Source organism: Anabrus simplex, chromosome 7 (genome assembly GCF_040414725.1).
Source record: "Anabrus simplex isolate iqAnaSimp1 chromosome 7, ASM4041472v1, whole genome shotgun sequence".
Lineage (NCBI taxonomy): Eukaryota > Metazoa > Arthropoda > Insecta > Orthoptera > Tettigoniidae > Anabrus > Anabrus simplex.
The window spans coordinates 179089504-179107688 of record NC_090271.1 but is presented as its reverse complement, the minus strand read 5'-3'; the positions used below and the strand labels follow the sequence as shown (position 1 = coordinate 179107688).

Genomic DNA, 18185 nt, shown 5'->3' with positions numbered 1-18185 from the left:
GCTGAGGATGTCATCATGCTGATATGTGGCACTCTAGTATCTGATAGCCAACTTACTTATTCTTATTTGTCTATGTTTTCCTCTTAAGATTTGTAATAGGAACCTTTATATCAGTTTTCTTATGCTCTTAATTTCTGATCTTGTCTTTTCTGGTAGATTGTACTTCTGATGAATCTCATTTTTGTTGCTTGAATTCCACTGTAATCTCGTTTAATAGAGTACATGTCTCCAAATTGTGTAGAAGAACTTAGCTTTCTGGGGTATTTTCTTATATTAGAATAAGTTTTTAATTTGACTTCAGAAGTTGGATGCTCTGTGAGTGTTATCTATGGAATCAAAGTATATACGGTATTACAAATAAAAATAGCTTTTGAAGATTTAAGTTCATAATAATTCCCTTAACATTCTGAAGAACTATAAAATCCATTGATGTTCAGATGTAACTGATGAACAATCTATAAAAGGAAGTGTCTGTCTGTCTGTGCGCGATGCCCAGCAAAATCTACAGCACGCAGAGATCTGAAATTTTGAACATAGGTAGATAGAAAGGGATCCGAATGCACCGCGAAGCCGGAATTTTCATTTTCGTTTTCGTTGGTCAGTTATGAACGAAAAACCATCGGAAAACGTGCATTGGGATATGACAATCCAACGTGCTGTCACCAAGATTAAATGGATCGAGTCGCTGTCGCTAGGCAACGTACATAAGATAGGTAGAGAACACAATATTCAAGGAGCCATTTTATGTCCAGGGCGTAGGAAACCATTTTTGGTCTTATATGGTGTGAGGGCATATGACGCTGTTGATGCTCTGCAATGAACACGGCTCTGAAACTGATGATGAATATTATTGAAGCCACCGTCATTACTGAGCATGCTGCGGACGAAGTAGTATTCCTCGGACTGCAAGTCCATTGAGTAGGAAGCCATTTTCGATCTGCGACACGAGAAGCTATCAGCCCGTAATATTCGGAAGTGTTCGGGTGTATGTGTGTGAAGCCCAGTCAAATCTACGGCACACAGAGATCTGAAATTTTTACATAGGACAATTGCTTAAAGTTGTAGGACTCCATCTTCGAAAACGGTGCTTTTGCCATTGTCAACTGTATATGGATTGTTCAAGAGTTCGAAAGGCAAACACAATACAGTATACATCTTACCTCCAAATGGAAAGACATTAATATAGTTTATTCTGAAGCTCTATAAGGAAAAAATATATTTTGTATTATATAACATGGTCTTTTACATGGTTTTAATATTATTTGTACCATCTATCAACTCGGTATCCTAAGCATTGAAAGTAGCAATATAATAAAAATGAAATAAATATAATGTTTTAATTTGCTTTTAAATAAATAGTTTAGAAACATCTAACGGTTCAGAATGAAATAAATATAATGTTTTAATTTGCTTTTAAATAAATAGTTTAGAAACATCTAACGGTTCAGTTAATAAATGCGGGCAAAGCCACGGGCACATGCTAGTAATAAAATAAAATAATATTTCTTTTAAAGTTATGCATTGTTGTACAGTCAGACAAAAGCTAATTTCTTCTTTCTTTTAGATGGCCAGCATTCTACCTGACAATAAGGAGAGGATCGATGAATTACTGAAACAGGATGAAACCACAACTGAATTGCTTATAGAAGCAATAAATGAATTGCTTGATGCTTTACAGCATGCGACAAAGGTAAGATTCATAAAACAGCATCTATACACTGAATATTATTTGCTAACCTAGTTGCTCAACAACATCTTTTGTCTACTTTCAGGCTGAGGAACATGCCGTGGAGACAAAAAAGGAAAGTATTATTATTTTAATAACATATTTGGGATTTCACCACTGTCATCAATGTATGTTAGATCTTTCTGGATATTTCATTATTAGAAATCATTGCTTAATGCTGACAGGTTGCATATTTCTTCCTGGTAAGCATTTCCAAGGTCAAATATCAGTGCTGGGGTAAGTGCAGGCCTTGTGAGCACAAGTTGGCAGGTTTGATCCCAGCTCAGTCTGTTGATATTTGAAGGTGCTCATATATGCCAGGCTCATGTTGGTAGTTTAACTGGCACGTAAAAGGACTCCTGCAGAACAGAATTCCAGCACCTCAGCATTTTTGAAAAAGGTGAATGTAATTGATGCATCATGAAACTAGTCTTCATTTTATTATTATTATTATTATTATTATTATTATTATTATTATTATTATTATTATTATTATTATTATTATTATTATTATTATTATTATTATTATTATTATTATTATTATTATTATTATTATTATTATTATTATTATTCGCTGGGGCCATCAAGGACCACGTTAAGTCTTGTTGCATTTGACACTGAACTTGGCCTTCTTTAGAGCCCAAATTTCCCTCATTCTTTGTGAGTGTATTATCATCATCTTCATCATCATCATTATTATTATTATTATTATTATTATTATTATTATTATTATTATTATTATTATTATTATTATTATTATTATTATTATTATTATTATTATTATTATTATTATTATTATTATTATTTGCCATATAGTCTATGCCTGTGCATTGCTCATTGACAAATCTCTGCTGTAAAGATGTTTACAGTGATGGAAAGCAATGGTTAAACAATAATATTTTGTGAGCCAAGATAGTTCATGAGGAATATCATCATCATCATCATCATCATCATCATCATCATCATCATCCATGTCAGCAGAGTTCAGTAGTGGTGATACAATCATACAACAATATCATGAAATATTTTAAGAAGTTTGTTACCAACATCATGAAAGGAGATGCTGGGCATCTCTTTGTAAAATCAAATTTCACTCACTGTAGTTTGCATGGCATAATGCTGTAGGTGGAGTTTTGTCTTAGTCACTGAATTGATCTTTTTTTTTTTTTCCAGTGAGAACTCTATACTCTAGGTTTATAATACTTCCTATAGACAGAAATGTTTTTACTTATTTATTTATTTATTTATTTATTTATTTATTTATTTATTTATTTATTTATTTATTTATTTATTTATTTATTTATTTATTTATTTATTTATTTATTTATTTATTTATTTATTTATTTCAACTTTCCCAACTGGACATTGCCCCTGAGGACAAATTATACAAAAAGACAATATGAATATTGAAAGTAGTTGTGAGTTAGTTAGCACATTGGACATACTGTATTATTATTATTATTATTATTATTATTATTATTATTATTATTATTATTATTATTATTATCATCATTATTATTATTTATAGACATGATATTGTATAGGCTATTGGGCTTGTGCCATGTCAAGAAAATAAGGTGAAATTCTTAACGTTTCGCAGAAAACTATGCTCTGCATCCTCAGAAGAATTCTCGACAGACCACGAGAAAGGCTTCTTAAACAATGACGCTTTTGAATTTGGAATGTTATAATGGAAGTAGAAGTGGAAATGGTACGTCCATTCACCACCAGATGGCCCCCAGGACGTGGCACAATGCTAGCGTTCGAAGCGAAAGCTCACCGAACTATCACAATCAGACTAAGCGGTTTACATAACGTGTTTGCATAACACATGACAGGTGTAAGACATAGATATAAGCCTGGAATGAAACATCTGGCGACGAGGAACGTACGAATTTGGAAAAAACACCGAGACGAAATAACAACGGTGAAAGGGCAGGGAAGGGAACTACCTACGTAAATTCTTAATGGCTGGCAACCAGGTATTACTTAATTGATAGCCGGTGTCCCTGTTGAAATTGTTAGGATTTCTACGTATTTCCACAGCTTCCCATATAATCGTGGACCTGTAGTGTCTAGTGTGGGTAAGAGCTCGAGCATCTTGGAACATGACATCATGACCCGACGATAGAGCGTGCTCAGCTATTGCCAATTTGTCAGGTTGGTTGAGACGAATATTACGTTCATGTTCTCTGATACGGGTACCAATGGACTGGCATGTTTGGCCGATGTACACTTTGCCGCACGTACAGAGAATTTCATATACCCCAGGATGTAAAAGTGGGGACAATTTGTCCTTGGTTTTACTCAGACTGTGAGCAATTTTAGGGGCAGTGCCAAACACGGTTTTTATATTGTGTTTGCGGAGGTCCTTGGCAATTCGATCTGTGGTGTTGTGAATGTAGACATAAAGCTGAAAATTACAGGCCAGTAAGTTTGACATGCATTGTATGTAAACTTTGGGAAGGCATTCTTTCTGATTATATTAGACATGTTTGTGAAATTAATAACTGGTTCGATAGAAGGCAATTCGGTTTTAGGAAAGGTTATTCCACTGAAGCTCAACTTGTAGAATTCCAGCAAGATATAGCAGATATCTTGGATTCAGGAGGTCAAATGGACTGTATCGCGATTGACCTGTTTAAGGCATTTGATAGGGTGGATCATGGGAGACTACTGGCAAAAATGAGTGCAATTGGACTAGACAAAAGAGTGACTGAATGGGTTGCTATATTTCTAGAAAATAGATCTCAGAGAATTAGAGTAGGTGAAGTTTTATCTGACCCTGTAATAATTAAGAGGGGAATTCCTCAAGGCAGTATTATCGTACTTTTATGTTTTCTTATATATATAAATGATATGAGAAAAGGAGTGGAATCAGAGGTAAGTATTTTTGTGGATAATGTTATTCTCTATAGAGTAATAAATAAGTTACAAGATTGTGAGCAACTGCAACGTGACCTCGAAAATGTTGTGAGATGGATAGCAGGCAATGGTATGTTGATAAACGGGGTTAAAAGTCAGGTTGTGAGTTTCACAAATAGGAAAACTCCTCTCAGTTTTAATTACTGCGTTGATGGGGTGAAAGTTCCTTTTGGGGATCATTGTAAGTATCTAGGTGTTAATATAAGGAAAGATCTCCATTGGGGTAATCACATAAATGGGATTGTAAATAAAGGGTACAGATCTCTGCACATGGTTATGAGGGTGTTTAGGGGTTGTAGTAAGGATGTAAAGGAGAGGGCATATAAGTCTCTGGTAAGACCCCAACTAGAGTATGGTTCCAGTGCATGGGACCCTCACCAGGATTACCTGATTCAGGAATTGGAAAAAATCCAAAGAAAAGCAGCTCAATTTGTTCTGGGTGATTTCCGACAAAAGAGCAGTGTTAGAAAAATGTTGCAATGTTTGGGTTGGGGAGAATTGAGAGAAAGAAGAAGAGCTGCTCGACTAAGTGGTGTGTTCCGAGCTGTCAGCGGAGAGATGGCGTGGAATGACATTAGTAGACGAATAAGTTTGAGTGGCGTTTATAAAAGTAGGAAAGATCACAATATGAAGATAAAGTTGGAATTCAAGAGGACAAACTGGGGCAAATATTCATTTATAGGAAGGGGAGTTAGGGATTGGAATAACTTACCAAGGGAGACGTTCAATAAATTTCCAATTTCTTTGAAATCATTTAGGAAAAGGCTAGGAAGCAACAGATAGGGAATCTGCCACCTGGGCGACTGCCCTAAATGCAGATCAGTATTGATTGATTGATTGATTGATTGATTGACTGATTGATTGATTGATTGATTGATTGATTGATTGATTGATTGATTGATTGATTGATTGATTGATTGATTGATTGATTGATTGATTGATTGATTGATTGATTGATTGATGTAAGGCAAGTAGGCAGTTCCCTTCACTTCTTCCTTCTGTGAGATTTGCTTGGTCATTTCTCTGGGATGCAGGGCTCTATGAATTTGCAAATCGCTATAACCATTACCCTTAAACGCAACTTTGTGCGTGTCCACTTCCATCTGGATATGTGCTGGCTCACAAATTCGTCTCGCCCTCTTGGCCAGTGTCGTGAGGATGCCTTGTTTTTGTGCTGGATGGTGGTGAGAATCTGCATGTAGATAGCGATTTGTGTGGGTAGGCTTATGATAGACAGTATGTCCTAAGGAGCCGTGCGGTTTCTTTCTTACTAGAACATCCAAGAAAGGAAGGCATCCGTCCGACTCCATCTCCATCTATCAGCTTCATTGTCCGTGAATTAAGAATGCAAGTATGAAGAATGAGTTTCCATCTAATCAATACTTTATTACAAAATGTTTAAAGTTATCTACATTAAAACAGTTCCGGTTTCGACCTTTAAAAAGGTCATCATCAGCTATTGGTGAACCTGCTTAATAGCGATTGTACATAAAACATTACTAAAAACTAGTTTAACAAGAATGCCTTATTCTAATGTAATTTTACTATTAAGATGTATACATATGGTACAATATGGGGCTTCATACTTGCATTCCATCTCCATAGTGAACTTTATTGACGGATGTTGCTGATTTAGGTGGTCTAGAAATAGATGAAGTTTCTCAGGACCTTCTGTCCAGATCACAAATACATCATCAACATACCTTCACCATATCATAGGCTTGACGGATGCTGAAGCAATAGCCTCCTCCTCAAAATGCTCCATATAGAAATTAGCCACTTCGGGTGAAAGTGTACTTCCCATAGGCACTCCGTCCGTCTGTTCGTAAAAATTCCCACCCCACAAGTAATAGCTGGACGTCATGCAGTGGTAAAATAGCTTGGTAATGTCCTCAGGGAACAGGTGTTCAATGAGAGACATAACCGAGTCAATCAGCACTTTAGTGAACAAGGACTCCACATCGAAACTCACCAAAAGTGCATTAGGTTGAAGGGTTATGGTTGACAGCTTGTTGACGAAATACCGAGAGTCCCTGACGTACAATTCAGTACATCCTATGTGTGGCTGAAACAATTTGCTTAGGCATTTAGCCAGGGGACGCAGAGCACAGTTTTGTGTGAAACGTTATGAATTTCACCTTATTTTCTTGACACGGCATAAGCCCAAAAGCCTATACAATATCATGTCTATAAGTACGGGCCGTGAAAGCACTAACGGCAACATGATTATTTGTTTTGGCCAGCTGTGGATTCAACCGTTTGCATCCTTGAGCTTTAATTCTTTGCCAGTATTCCCGCATTCGCTTTCTGTGAGCCTCCTTTCTTTCATCAGAGCATTTCTTGCCTGTTTTCAACTTCGGCTTTTCTTGGAATCGCTGGTATGCTCAAACTTTCTTCTGGAGAGGAACACGTTCCTGGATGTCTTCATGTGTGATCCTTATTTCTTGAAGGTCTTTTTCAACTTTGGTGAACCAGGGTCCCTTGGTTTTCTTGTTTACAAAATAGGATAAGATCCGGTTGGTCAATCTCTGCGAGCTCATACGTGTTATATGGCCATAAAAATTAATCCTCCATTTCCGAATGGTGTCCGTTATCCTTTCCATATGCAGGTACAGTTCGTTGTTATACCGTCTCCTGTACTCACCGTTTTCTCTGATTGGTCCTAGGATCTTTCTCAGGATTTTTCTTTCTTTGGCTTCTAACTTTTCAGTGAAACCCTTCCTGTTCAATACAATGCATTCTGCTGCATAAAAGGCCTCTGGACAAATGACTAAACAATAGTGCCTAAGCTTGGCCTTGATGGACACTGATCTTTTGTTGTAGATATTTCTAGTTAGTTGGTATGACACTTCCATCTTGTTGATTCTAGATGTGATTGCTCGTTTTGCAGTGTTGTTAGGTGCTATCCACTCGCCTAAGTATTTAAACTTTTCTGCTCATTTTATTTTCCCCTGTTCTAAAATTATCTCTCTAGGTGCTGGCTTGATATTCGTTATAAACTCTGTTTTTTCAAAGGAGACCTGGAGGCCAGCCTTTGTTGCTTAGGTTTTAAGTAGGTTGATTTGTTTTGCAGCGATATGTAGGGAATAAGAGAATATCGCAAGATCATCTGCAAAAGCTAAGGAATCTATAGTCAGACCAGTTCTCTTGTATCCTATTTGAAGTCCTATCCTGACCTCTTCCTTGGACATCTCTTTGCACCATTCACGAATTATTTTCTCCAGTACACAGTTGAAGAGTAGAGGCGATAATCCGTCTCCCTGCCTTGCACCTGTCTTGATTTCGAAGATGTCCAAAATCTCTCCCCTGAATTTCACTCTAGAGATTGTGTTGGTTAGAGTCTGTTGGATAATTGCTCTCGTTTTGTTGTCTAAACCCATCTCCTTTAAAATTTGGAGTAGTGCATGTCGATCTATAGAATCATAGGCTTTTTTGAAGTCGACGAAGGTAACCACAAACTTCTTATTTCTGAGATTCAGATAGGAAAGAACAGACTTAAGATTCATGATCTGCTCTGCACATGATCAACTTTTTCTAAACCTTCCTTCATATTCACCCAACTGTGAATCGAGTTGCTCTTCTGCCCGGGTCTTGAAGGGCTTTCGAGAGAATTTTGTATGTTATCGAAAGGAGGGAGATGCCGCGGTAGTTGTTTACATCTGCTTTGTCACCTTTCTTATGAAGCGGATTAATCAGGGCTGTTGTCCAGTCACTTGGAATTTTCTCTGTTTTCCAAATCTCATGAATGATCTCTGTTAGTTTGTCTATCGTCTTGTCACCTGCGGCCTTCCAGAGTTCAGCAACTATTGCATCTTCGCCAGGTGCTTTGTTGTTCTTTAATGACTTGATGATCTGGTTGATTTCCTCATTTGTGGGTGGAGAACAGTCTGGGTTGGGATATGTAGTTTCTTCAAAGGCAAATTATGGTTCTGGTTGTTCACAATTGAGAAGTGATTCAAAATATTTTGTCAAGATCTGACAGTTGTCCTTTTTGTTATAGGCAAGTTTACCTTTGTGCTCTCTAAAATGTAGAGTTGGAGGGGTGTATTTTGTGAGGTTGCATTTGAACAGTCTATAGAAATCCCTGGTGTTGTTCTTATTGAAATCTTGTTCGATCTGTGTCAGTTGGTTCTTGTCAAATGAGTGCTTTGTCCCATGGATGATCTTTGCTGCATATTTTCTCACTGCCAATAAATCCTCATACCCGAAGCCAGAACACAGGGGAGGCGCAAGTCCAAAACAATGGATAGCATGCCATAGGTATAATTTCAATGTCCAAACAAATCTTCATACGTTGGATACAGGAAGAGAGACACCAAATTTTTTCAAGTTCAAATAACAAGGAATGGTCTTACTTGGTTGCAGGAATGTTGACCTTCACACAATACTAGCAGATTAACATGTTGAGTGTGAACAGAATGGGATGCAACGTGGCCAGCATCTCATCACACACCACACAAGTTGACAGCACATGACACAGAGTAGGATTATCATACCAGTACAGAGTGTAGTAGGCAACCATAGGTATCACACATTCTTGCTCTCTTAAAATAGTTGCATGGCTGGAAAAGGGCGCGCGCAAAACAACCTGCAACAAAATATGTGGGAGCACAGAATAATGTTCCAAAGACCGTAAATAATTTTGCAGGTCGAAATACACAACACACGCATTAATGGCGTTGTGGCATGGCATATAACTAATCACTCGAACAGCTAAAACGAAGTAGCACTCGAAAATGTCTGAAGGAGGATACCGTTGAAAATTTAGATGTATAAGTTTTGATGTCTCTTGAAGTTTATAATCATAATAATTTACATAGTCTGTCATCGATAGTAATATTTGACAATGTATCTTGCGTGTGAGTAAGTTACATAATTTTGAAGAAAATTATTAAACACAATTTTTAAAGAAATTCTGTTTACATGACCATAAATATGTTTACAAAATTTTGATGATTAAGTGGACTTAATTTGACTCAAGTGTACACGTCTAATGCGTTTGGCAATAGGGTCGTTAACTAACAAGGATACTGGAGTTAAGAACTCTAATACCGTACAAGGACCGTGATAACGAGCTGCTAATTTAGCAGAAAATTTATTTACAGCTTTACTACTAGGATAAGACTTAACAAAAACAGTGTCACCCACAGATAGATTGGTAGGCCTGCGTCCTTTGTCATACTTCTTTTGCACATTATCGTAGGAAACAACAAGTTTAGCTCTAGCTCTGTTCCACATTTTACGAATCTCCTCCGGATCTGGATCATCGGGGAGGAGAGAATCAATGTTAAACACATTAGAGATGGGGGAAAATGGGGTAAATCCAAGCATTAAAGACATGGGTGTTTGGCCATGAGATTCGTGAACAGATGAATTAAACGCATAAGTAAGCCAATGAATACAATAATCCCATTTAGATTGTTGGTTATGATGGTATGCAATGAGGGCAGCACGTAAGTTGCGGTTAACTCTTTCAGCAAAACTGGGGTTAGGGTAGTAAGGTGTGGTGGTGACATGAGATCAAAGCAGAACTTCCTAAACAGGTTACATGCGAAAGATCTAGCGTTGTCAGATACAATAAACTTAGGAGGACCAAATATAGAAAAGATCGAATTGAGACAAGATATAGTGGTCTGAGCATCCATCTTTCTCGTCGGGAAAATCCAAGTAAAACGGGTAAAACCGTCTACACACACTAGTGCAAATCGATTTCCTTTAGAGCTTAATGGGAACGCTCAGACATAATCAATGAACAGTCTCTCCATTGGTTTAGTAGGGTGAGATGAGACAACAACCCAACACGGGTATTCAAACTATAGTAATTGCCACGTAAGGAAATACCCCAGAAAGTAAATATCGCCGCCTGATGCTCTTCTTTTCTCTTTTTTGTAATGGCTGATCACTGCTGCCAACATGCCTGGTTACATATTAAAATCATCAGACATAACCATAACAAACTAACCTCAATGTAAACACCGATAATGAATGTTTCCCTACCCTAGTAAATGATAAATAAGATGAAATAAATCAAGATAATTATGAATATCTCTTCAATGAGGAATTAAGGAAATAAACACACTTTCTCACTTAAATTATCTGTCTTTATTTTGATATACAGTAGGCGTACTATAACCATATTCTTGAAAAGAGGGGCGTGTTAAACGATGCAATTTATTTAATAAGTCTTTGCAGTGTGATTTTCGAAAGTTCCAGACATCCAATGACTTCCCTTTTTTTTTTTTTGCGCGAATTTTTCCTTCTCTCTTCAATACCGGTAACCAGTAAGGAGAGAGATTATTGGGCATATTTTCAGCCTGCAGGCTGGTTATATTTTCAAGCTTATCAGGAAACATATAGGAATACTAATGTGCCAAGCTCCGTGAACGGAATTTAGGTCGGCTTTCAAGTTCACTGCGGATTTGAAAATAATAATGTTATAAGTTATACTGCCAAAATTTCGTCCCGCAAGAGTTATTTCATGTACCGGTAGATCTAGACATGAGACTGACGTATTTGAGCACTTTCATCATTTCACAGAAACTATGTTATTAAATGCATTATCCGAACATGCCACAATCCTACTTACCTGGTATTAGCCAAATAGATTTACAATCCCACAGAAAAAGAAAATATGCTTTAAATATTCTCGCAAATGTATCACTAGTGACTTTAACGGCGATGCGGTGGCAACACGCACTTCACGCTAGAGCAGTGATTGAACGTTGCCAACGTGCCAGATTAACGGTAAATGTAAGACGTCGTATCGGCAAGTAGGGTCCCTAAACTGTATGGTTACGGACACTGAAAAAGACCCAACAGCAAGAAAAGTCACTATAAATCAATATATTAATATTACAGGGGAGAAAGGGTAAGGTTGCACCCTTAGGGTACGTCATTACACGGAGAGGACTATAGGTTTACTTATACTGCATAGTCTACAAGCCTTGACCATTTCCCTAATGTGAAAATCCATATTCTTCCATATGAAATGCGTTCGTATCTTTTGATGAGTTTTGAAAACACCTAAATGTCCTCCCATGGGGGAGTCATGGTAATACTTAAAGATTTCAGGGATGAGGATTTGAGGACACACAATTTTGTACTTATTGTCATGTCTAGCCTTGCAACATAGGACATTGTTAACAAGCTTATAAGGCTTAACAACGTTACCATCTTCAAGTTGTTTAACAATGGAACTAATTTCAGGATCACTAGCTTGCAATTTTGACATATCGTGGAACAGCAACGGGGAGTCGGTCAAGATAGCATTAATGCAATTGGACTGGCAGGCAAAATGGTTAGGAAGGAAATTGACGTCAAAATCAGGAGGGTCAGGAGGCTTTTCACCAAACATCCTACTCGATCCATCAGCTACAACATTTTCAGTACCACGGATGTGGCGAACATCAAAATTAAAGGCGGAGATGCGGATTGCCCAACAGGTCAACCTACCCGTGCGCTTAGGTCTATTTAATACCCAACTAAGTGCCATGTTGTCAGTTTCAAGAAGAAATTTAGAGTGTTCTACATACATGCGAAACTTTTCAAGGGAAAAAATAACAGCTAAACATTCAAGTTCGTATACGGAATACTTCATTTCATCAGAATTCAGGGTACGCGAGGCATAGGCAATGGGTCTCCTACCTAGCTCATCTTCTTGGAGAAGGACACCAGCAACGGCAGAACCAGAAGCATCAGTTTGAGTTAAGAAAAGTTTTGAGAAGTTAGGAATCGCCAAAACAGGAGCGTTTGCCAGAGCAGATTTAAGTTTATTGAAAGCAATTTGTTGAGGTTCCTTCCAGACAAATTTAACATCCTTACGCCGAAGGGCATTAAGGGGAGCAGCAATTTGGGCAAAATTTGGGATACATTTTCGGAAAAAATTGGCCATATCAACGAAGCGGGCTATTCCCTTCTGATCCTTAGGTACGGGAAAATCATAGATGGCTTGGGTTCTACTCTGGTCCACAGCTACACCATTAGGTGATATGATATGACCCAGGAAAGACATACGAGGCTGCGCAAAGGAAACCTTAGATTGTTTGACAGTGAGACCAGCTTGCTTAAAGCGATGAACCACTTCCCTGATATGAGAGAGATGTTCCTCAAAGGTTTCCGAGTACACAACGACATCGTCAAGATAATTGTACACAAACCTGAACTTAATGTCAGACAATATGGAATCTAGTAGTCTCGACAACACGGCTGCGCCCGTACTGAGGCCAAACGGGATTCGTTCGTACTCGTATAAGTTCCAGTCCGTGATAAATGCGGTTAAATTTTTACTTTCCTCGGCCAGAGGGATCTGGTGATACGCCTGATTGAGATCAAATACAGAATAAAATTTAGCACCATAGAAGAATGAAAAGCAAGTATGCAAGTCGGGTAGAGGAATTGATTGCAAGATAATCTTCTTATTGAGAGATCGGTAGTCGATCACAGGCCTGAAGCCACCTTGGGGCTAAGGGACTAGGAAGATGGGGGACGCATAAGCAGAAGTTGAAGGCCTGATAACTCCTTCCTCAAGCATCTTATCAATAATTTCCTTCAGAACCTTCATACATGGGGGAGATAGACGATAGGGAGGAGAACGAACAGGAATAGTGTCACTCACATCAATTTTATACTCAAGCACATTAGTTACCCCTAGCTTATCCGTGAATACGTCAGGAAATTCATCACACAATTCATGTATCAGTTGAGCTTGTTCACTAGTTAAATGACTCAGGTCACACTTTTCCTTAGTAACTTGGTCGTGTGCATCAATAGAACAGAGATGTTTACCAGAACAAGGGAGATAATCGACCAATTGCAGAGCATAATCGGTACAAAACTTGAAAGACAGACAACGATTATGGGCATCAAGAATTAATCCTACGTGAACAGCAAAGTCGTAACCAAGAATTACATCATGCGATAACCCTTCGACTACAATGAAATTAAATTTCCAGGTGAAATGATTAATACGAATCTTGACCTTTACATAACCTTTAACATTCAAGACAGAGCCGTTTGCAGCATGAAATACAATTGAAAGGGGCTCAAGGTTCGGAAATTTACAGACAGATTGATTTTTAGAAAACCAAGACCAATTAATAGCAGAGGTAACACTGCCAGAGTCCACCAGTGCAAATGTAGGCTCATTATTGATTTCTACAGGGATAATCAGAATTTTAGAATGCACACTCCCTGAAATACTTTTACAGTCACCAGGACAAACAACATCATTATCATAGACATATGTATTATCACGGTTATTCAAATTATTCATAGAGGGCCTTGCGTCATCAGTGCTTTCATCTAGTCAGATGCGTTGATTAGTGTTACTCGGATTGAAATTAGTAGAGGGAGGAGGATAATTTGGTACAGGGTAAGCAATACCTTGAAATTGGGGGCTAGGAAAATTACTAGTAGGCAAATTCTTCCTCTTTACCAATGGGCATCTGTTCCTCAGATGGTCTTTAGACCCACAAGCAAAACATTTTTTTGAAACAGCACCTAAACTACTGGCATTCAGACCAGAGGACTGCCTAGGAGAAGGACCAGTTGGAGGGTTAAATGTCAGGTTGTGAGTTTTACAAGTAGGAAAAGTCCTCTCAGTTTTAATTACTGCATTGGTAGGGTGAAAATTCCTTTTGGGGATCATTGTAAGTATCTAGGTGTTAATATAAGGAAAGATCTTCTTTGGGGTAATCACATAAATGGGATTGTAAATAAAGGGTACAGATCTCTCAAAACCTTAAAAATCAGCCAGTTTTATATTTACATAGTTGAGGAGTTAAAATAAATAGTACCTTTGCCACCAATTAATTTTTAAACACTCCCAATACGTAGCAAGATAATCCAAGTTATATTCCAACTATCATGACAGCACACCGCCTTGTTCGTAAGCGAATTGGTCCCGATTAAATTCTGACGAAATTAAAACTGAAGAGATTTCTAGTAGACATGCTTAATTTCAGTCTAATTAATTATTTCTGACACCAAAACGCTCATTCCTTGAAGTTTAATATATTGTGAAAGTAAATACATCCAAGTGAGTTACAGCCAAAATATAACGTCTTCGATCCGACATTTTGTGATGTAAATTTAAGAAAGCTTGTTCATAGAGATGAACTTGAAGACCCACAGTAGAATTGAAAGTTTATGTAAGTTTTGACTTACCAAATGTGATGACATTGAGGTACAAGGAGTATCCTTCACATGACTTATGGTTGTAAATTCACACAATGCCTTGGTGTCAGGTTTGCACAGAAGAAGAATGTAGAATTGTCACACCACTCAATCAAATTTTAAAATTATTACCATCCACCAAGAAGATTGAAAAAATAAATCAATAAAGTGCCCTAAGCACTACATTAATACGCTAGGGTTATTTAAAACCATAGTTGGACCAAATACAGGTCATTTCTGATGGAGCAGTAACACCAAGCATCTTGCTAGTTAGAAGCTTATAGTGTGACCCCCAGATTTCAAAACAGTGGTGATAGAGAGCAGTACACAAACAGTTGAAGAATGGTGCATGGATTCAACCAATTGCAAGGTTTATATCCAATAATGTAACATTAAAATATCCAATCGTGAAGCGATGGCCCACAGTTATATTAAAATTTAAACCCAATCATTAATTGGAAGTTCAGAGAACAATAATCAGTCAAGAATTTGAAGCAAGGCTTAATAAACATGTCCAAGAATGATGATGATGATGATGATGATGTCCTTTTTAATTATAACGCCACAGTCTATAATAACAACAAATATGTAGTCAAAACTAAATATTAATTATTTATATTTATTTACATAAATCTAGTACATGTTTCAGGAATCTATATGCATTCCCTTCATCAGCTAGTCAAATTAAAATTAAAATTCCTGTACACAAAAAGACCTAATAAAGGGGGGGGGGGGGGGGGGCATTAAGAAATCCAAAACTATTGCCTATACAATTTAACATTTTAAAAATCAAAGTGTGGATGCATGGAATTAAATTCCATCTAGTCAAATAGGATAAAACACAATAGAATAGAGTCTGTATGCATTAAAATATTGAGCACTATGTTCTTGTTGTGGCGTTAGATCACTGTGTACTTGAAGATCCGATAATTTCTTGTAAAATTTAATTGGAGTTGAGAATAAAAGAATAGTGCAAAAACTTATTATCATGCCGAAACCATCTGATAATGGGCGTGTTATGCAGCCAGGTGATGTGATCTTAAAATGATCTGTAAGAGGGAAAAGTAAAATAGAAACTGTAATCGGAAGACTATAACAAACAAAATGAGAATACAATGCGTAAAATTATTAAATCTTACCAATATAATGATACAGGAAGTACATGAAGTTGTCATATAACTATTAAGGATATATAAAAGCGGCTGAGGTTGTTCGGCGACTGATTGCGGAGTTGCAGTGGGAGGCGCGGTGAATGGACAGAGAAAGGGAGAGTACTACCCATGTGTGCTAACGTCATACTTCCCTTCTTACTCGCTTTTCTTCCTTCTCATTTGCTATCGCATATTGCGTCACCAATTTAAACAACTGGTTATCCTCTGCCATGTGCTCGTTAAGGCTATTTTCATTATCAAATTTTTGTAACACGTAAATTTCTAACTTTTCAAGGGTATTCATTCTTTTACCTTTGTTTAGCGGGTGTAATAGAACCATGTCCTGTTCAGTATTAGTGAAGTGATGATTATTTTCGTGCATGTGTTCGCACATAGCAGAGTATCTAGAATGTCTTCGTGCATTCACATGCTCTTTATATCGTACCGACACACTCCTTCCCGACTGTCCTATATACTTTTTTTTTGCAGTCTTGGCAAGACAATTTATATACTCCTGACTTACTGAAAATGCTACTGATGTTGAACAAAATTTTATTATTATTATTATTATTATTATTATTATTATTATTATTATTATTATTATTATTATTATTATTATTATTATTATTATTATTATTATTATTATTATCGGTCCTAAAGGATACGTGGATGTTGTGCTTCCTAAAGAGTTTAACTAAGCCATATGATTGTTTGTTAATATAAGTGAATGTTGCAAATTTTTTCTTTTCTTTCCTATTAACAAGTAGAGTGTTAGGTCTATTCATGACCTTACTCTTTATCCTGTTGACATAGCTCATAGGGTAACCGTTTCTTCTGGCAATATCTTGGATAATGTTTATCTCTTTATTAAATTCACCTCTATCTAGTGGTGTTCTTACTGCTCTATTATTCACATTCTCATATATTATCAAACAATCATATGGCTTGGTTAAACTCTTTAGGAAACACAACATTCCTTTAGGACCGATAATAATAATAATAATAATAATAATAATAATAATAATAATAATAATAATAATAATAATAATAATAATAATAATAATAATACTAATAATAAAATTTTGTTCAACAGCAGTAGCATTTTCAGTAAGTCGGGAGTATATAAATTGTCTTGCCAAGACTGTGAAAAAAAGTACATAAGACAGTTGGGAAGGAGTGTGTCGGTACGGTATAAAGAGCATGTGAATGCATGAAGACATTCTAGATACTCTGCTATGTGCGAACACATGCACGAAAATAATCATCACTTCACTAATATTGAACAGGACATGGTTCTATTACAACCGCAAAACAGAGGTAAAAGAAAAGTTAGAAATTTACATGTTACAAAAATTTGATAATGAAAATAGCCTTAACGAGCACATGGCAGAGGAAAACCAGTTGTTTAAATTGGTGACGCAATACGTGAGAGGAAAAGAGAAGGAAGAAAAGCGCGTAAGAAGGGAAGTATGACGTTACCACACAGGGGTAGTACTCTCCCCTCCTCCGTCCATTCACCGCGCCTCCCACTGCAACTCCGCAGTCAGTCGCCGAACAACCTCAGCCGCTTTTATATATCCTTAATAGTTATATGACAGCTTCACGTACTTCCTGTATCATTATATTGGTAAGTTTTAATAATTTTACGCGTTGTATTCTCATTTTGTTTGTTATAGTCTTCCGATTACAGTTTCTATTTTACTTCTCCCTCTTACAGATCATTTTAAGCTCACATCACCTGGCTGCATAACACGCCCATTATCAGATGGTTTCGGCATGGTAATAAGTTTTTGCACTATTCTTTTATTCTCAACTCCAATTGAATTTTACAAGAAATTATCGGATCTTCAAGTACACAGTGATCTAACGCCACAACAAGAACATAGTGCTCAATATTTTAATGCATACAGACTCTATTCTATTGTGTTTTATTCTATTCGACTAGATGGAATTTAATTCCATGCATCCACACTTTGATTTTTAAAATGTTAAATTGTATAGGCAATAGTTTTGGATTTCTTAATGCTCCCCCCCCCCCCCCCTTTTATTAGGTCTTTTTGTGTACAGGAGTTTTAATTTTAATTTGACTAGCTGATGAAGGGAATGCATATAGATTCCCGAAACATGTACTAGACTTATGTAAATAAATATCAAGTCAATACGGATCAAATACCAGCCACTATGGTCAAGAATATTAAGAGTCTATAATA

At 37.0% G+C, this 18185-nt stretch overlaps 1 protein-coding gene across 5 annotated transcripts in view; it reads left to right on the top strand.

The window, feature by feature from the left end:
• The window catches only part of LOC136877770 (paramyosin), a 652246-nt gene that overhangs the window by 511390 nt on the left and 122671 nt on the right, over positions 1–18185 (top strand). For 4 of the 5 annotated variants that reach the window (XM_068228645.1, XM_068228647.1, XM_068228644.1 and 1 more), the window contains 2 exons: positions 1565–1690; positions 1773–1802. In XM_068228645.1, the coding sequence (XP_068084746.1) occupies positions 1565–1690; positions 1773–1802 (156 nt within the window). The remainder of the gene's footprint in view (positions 1–1564; positions 1691–1772; positions 1803–18185) is intronic. The other variant, XR_011018593.1, reaches the window with a different exon arrangement.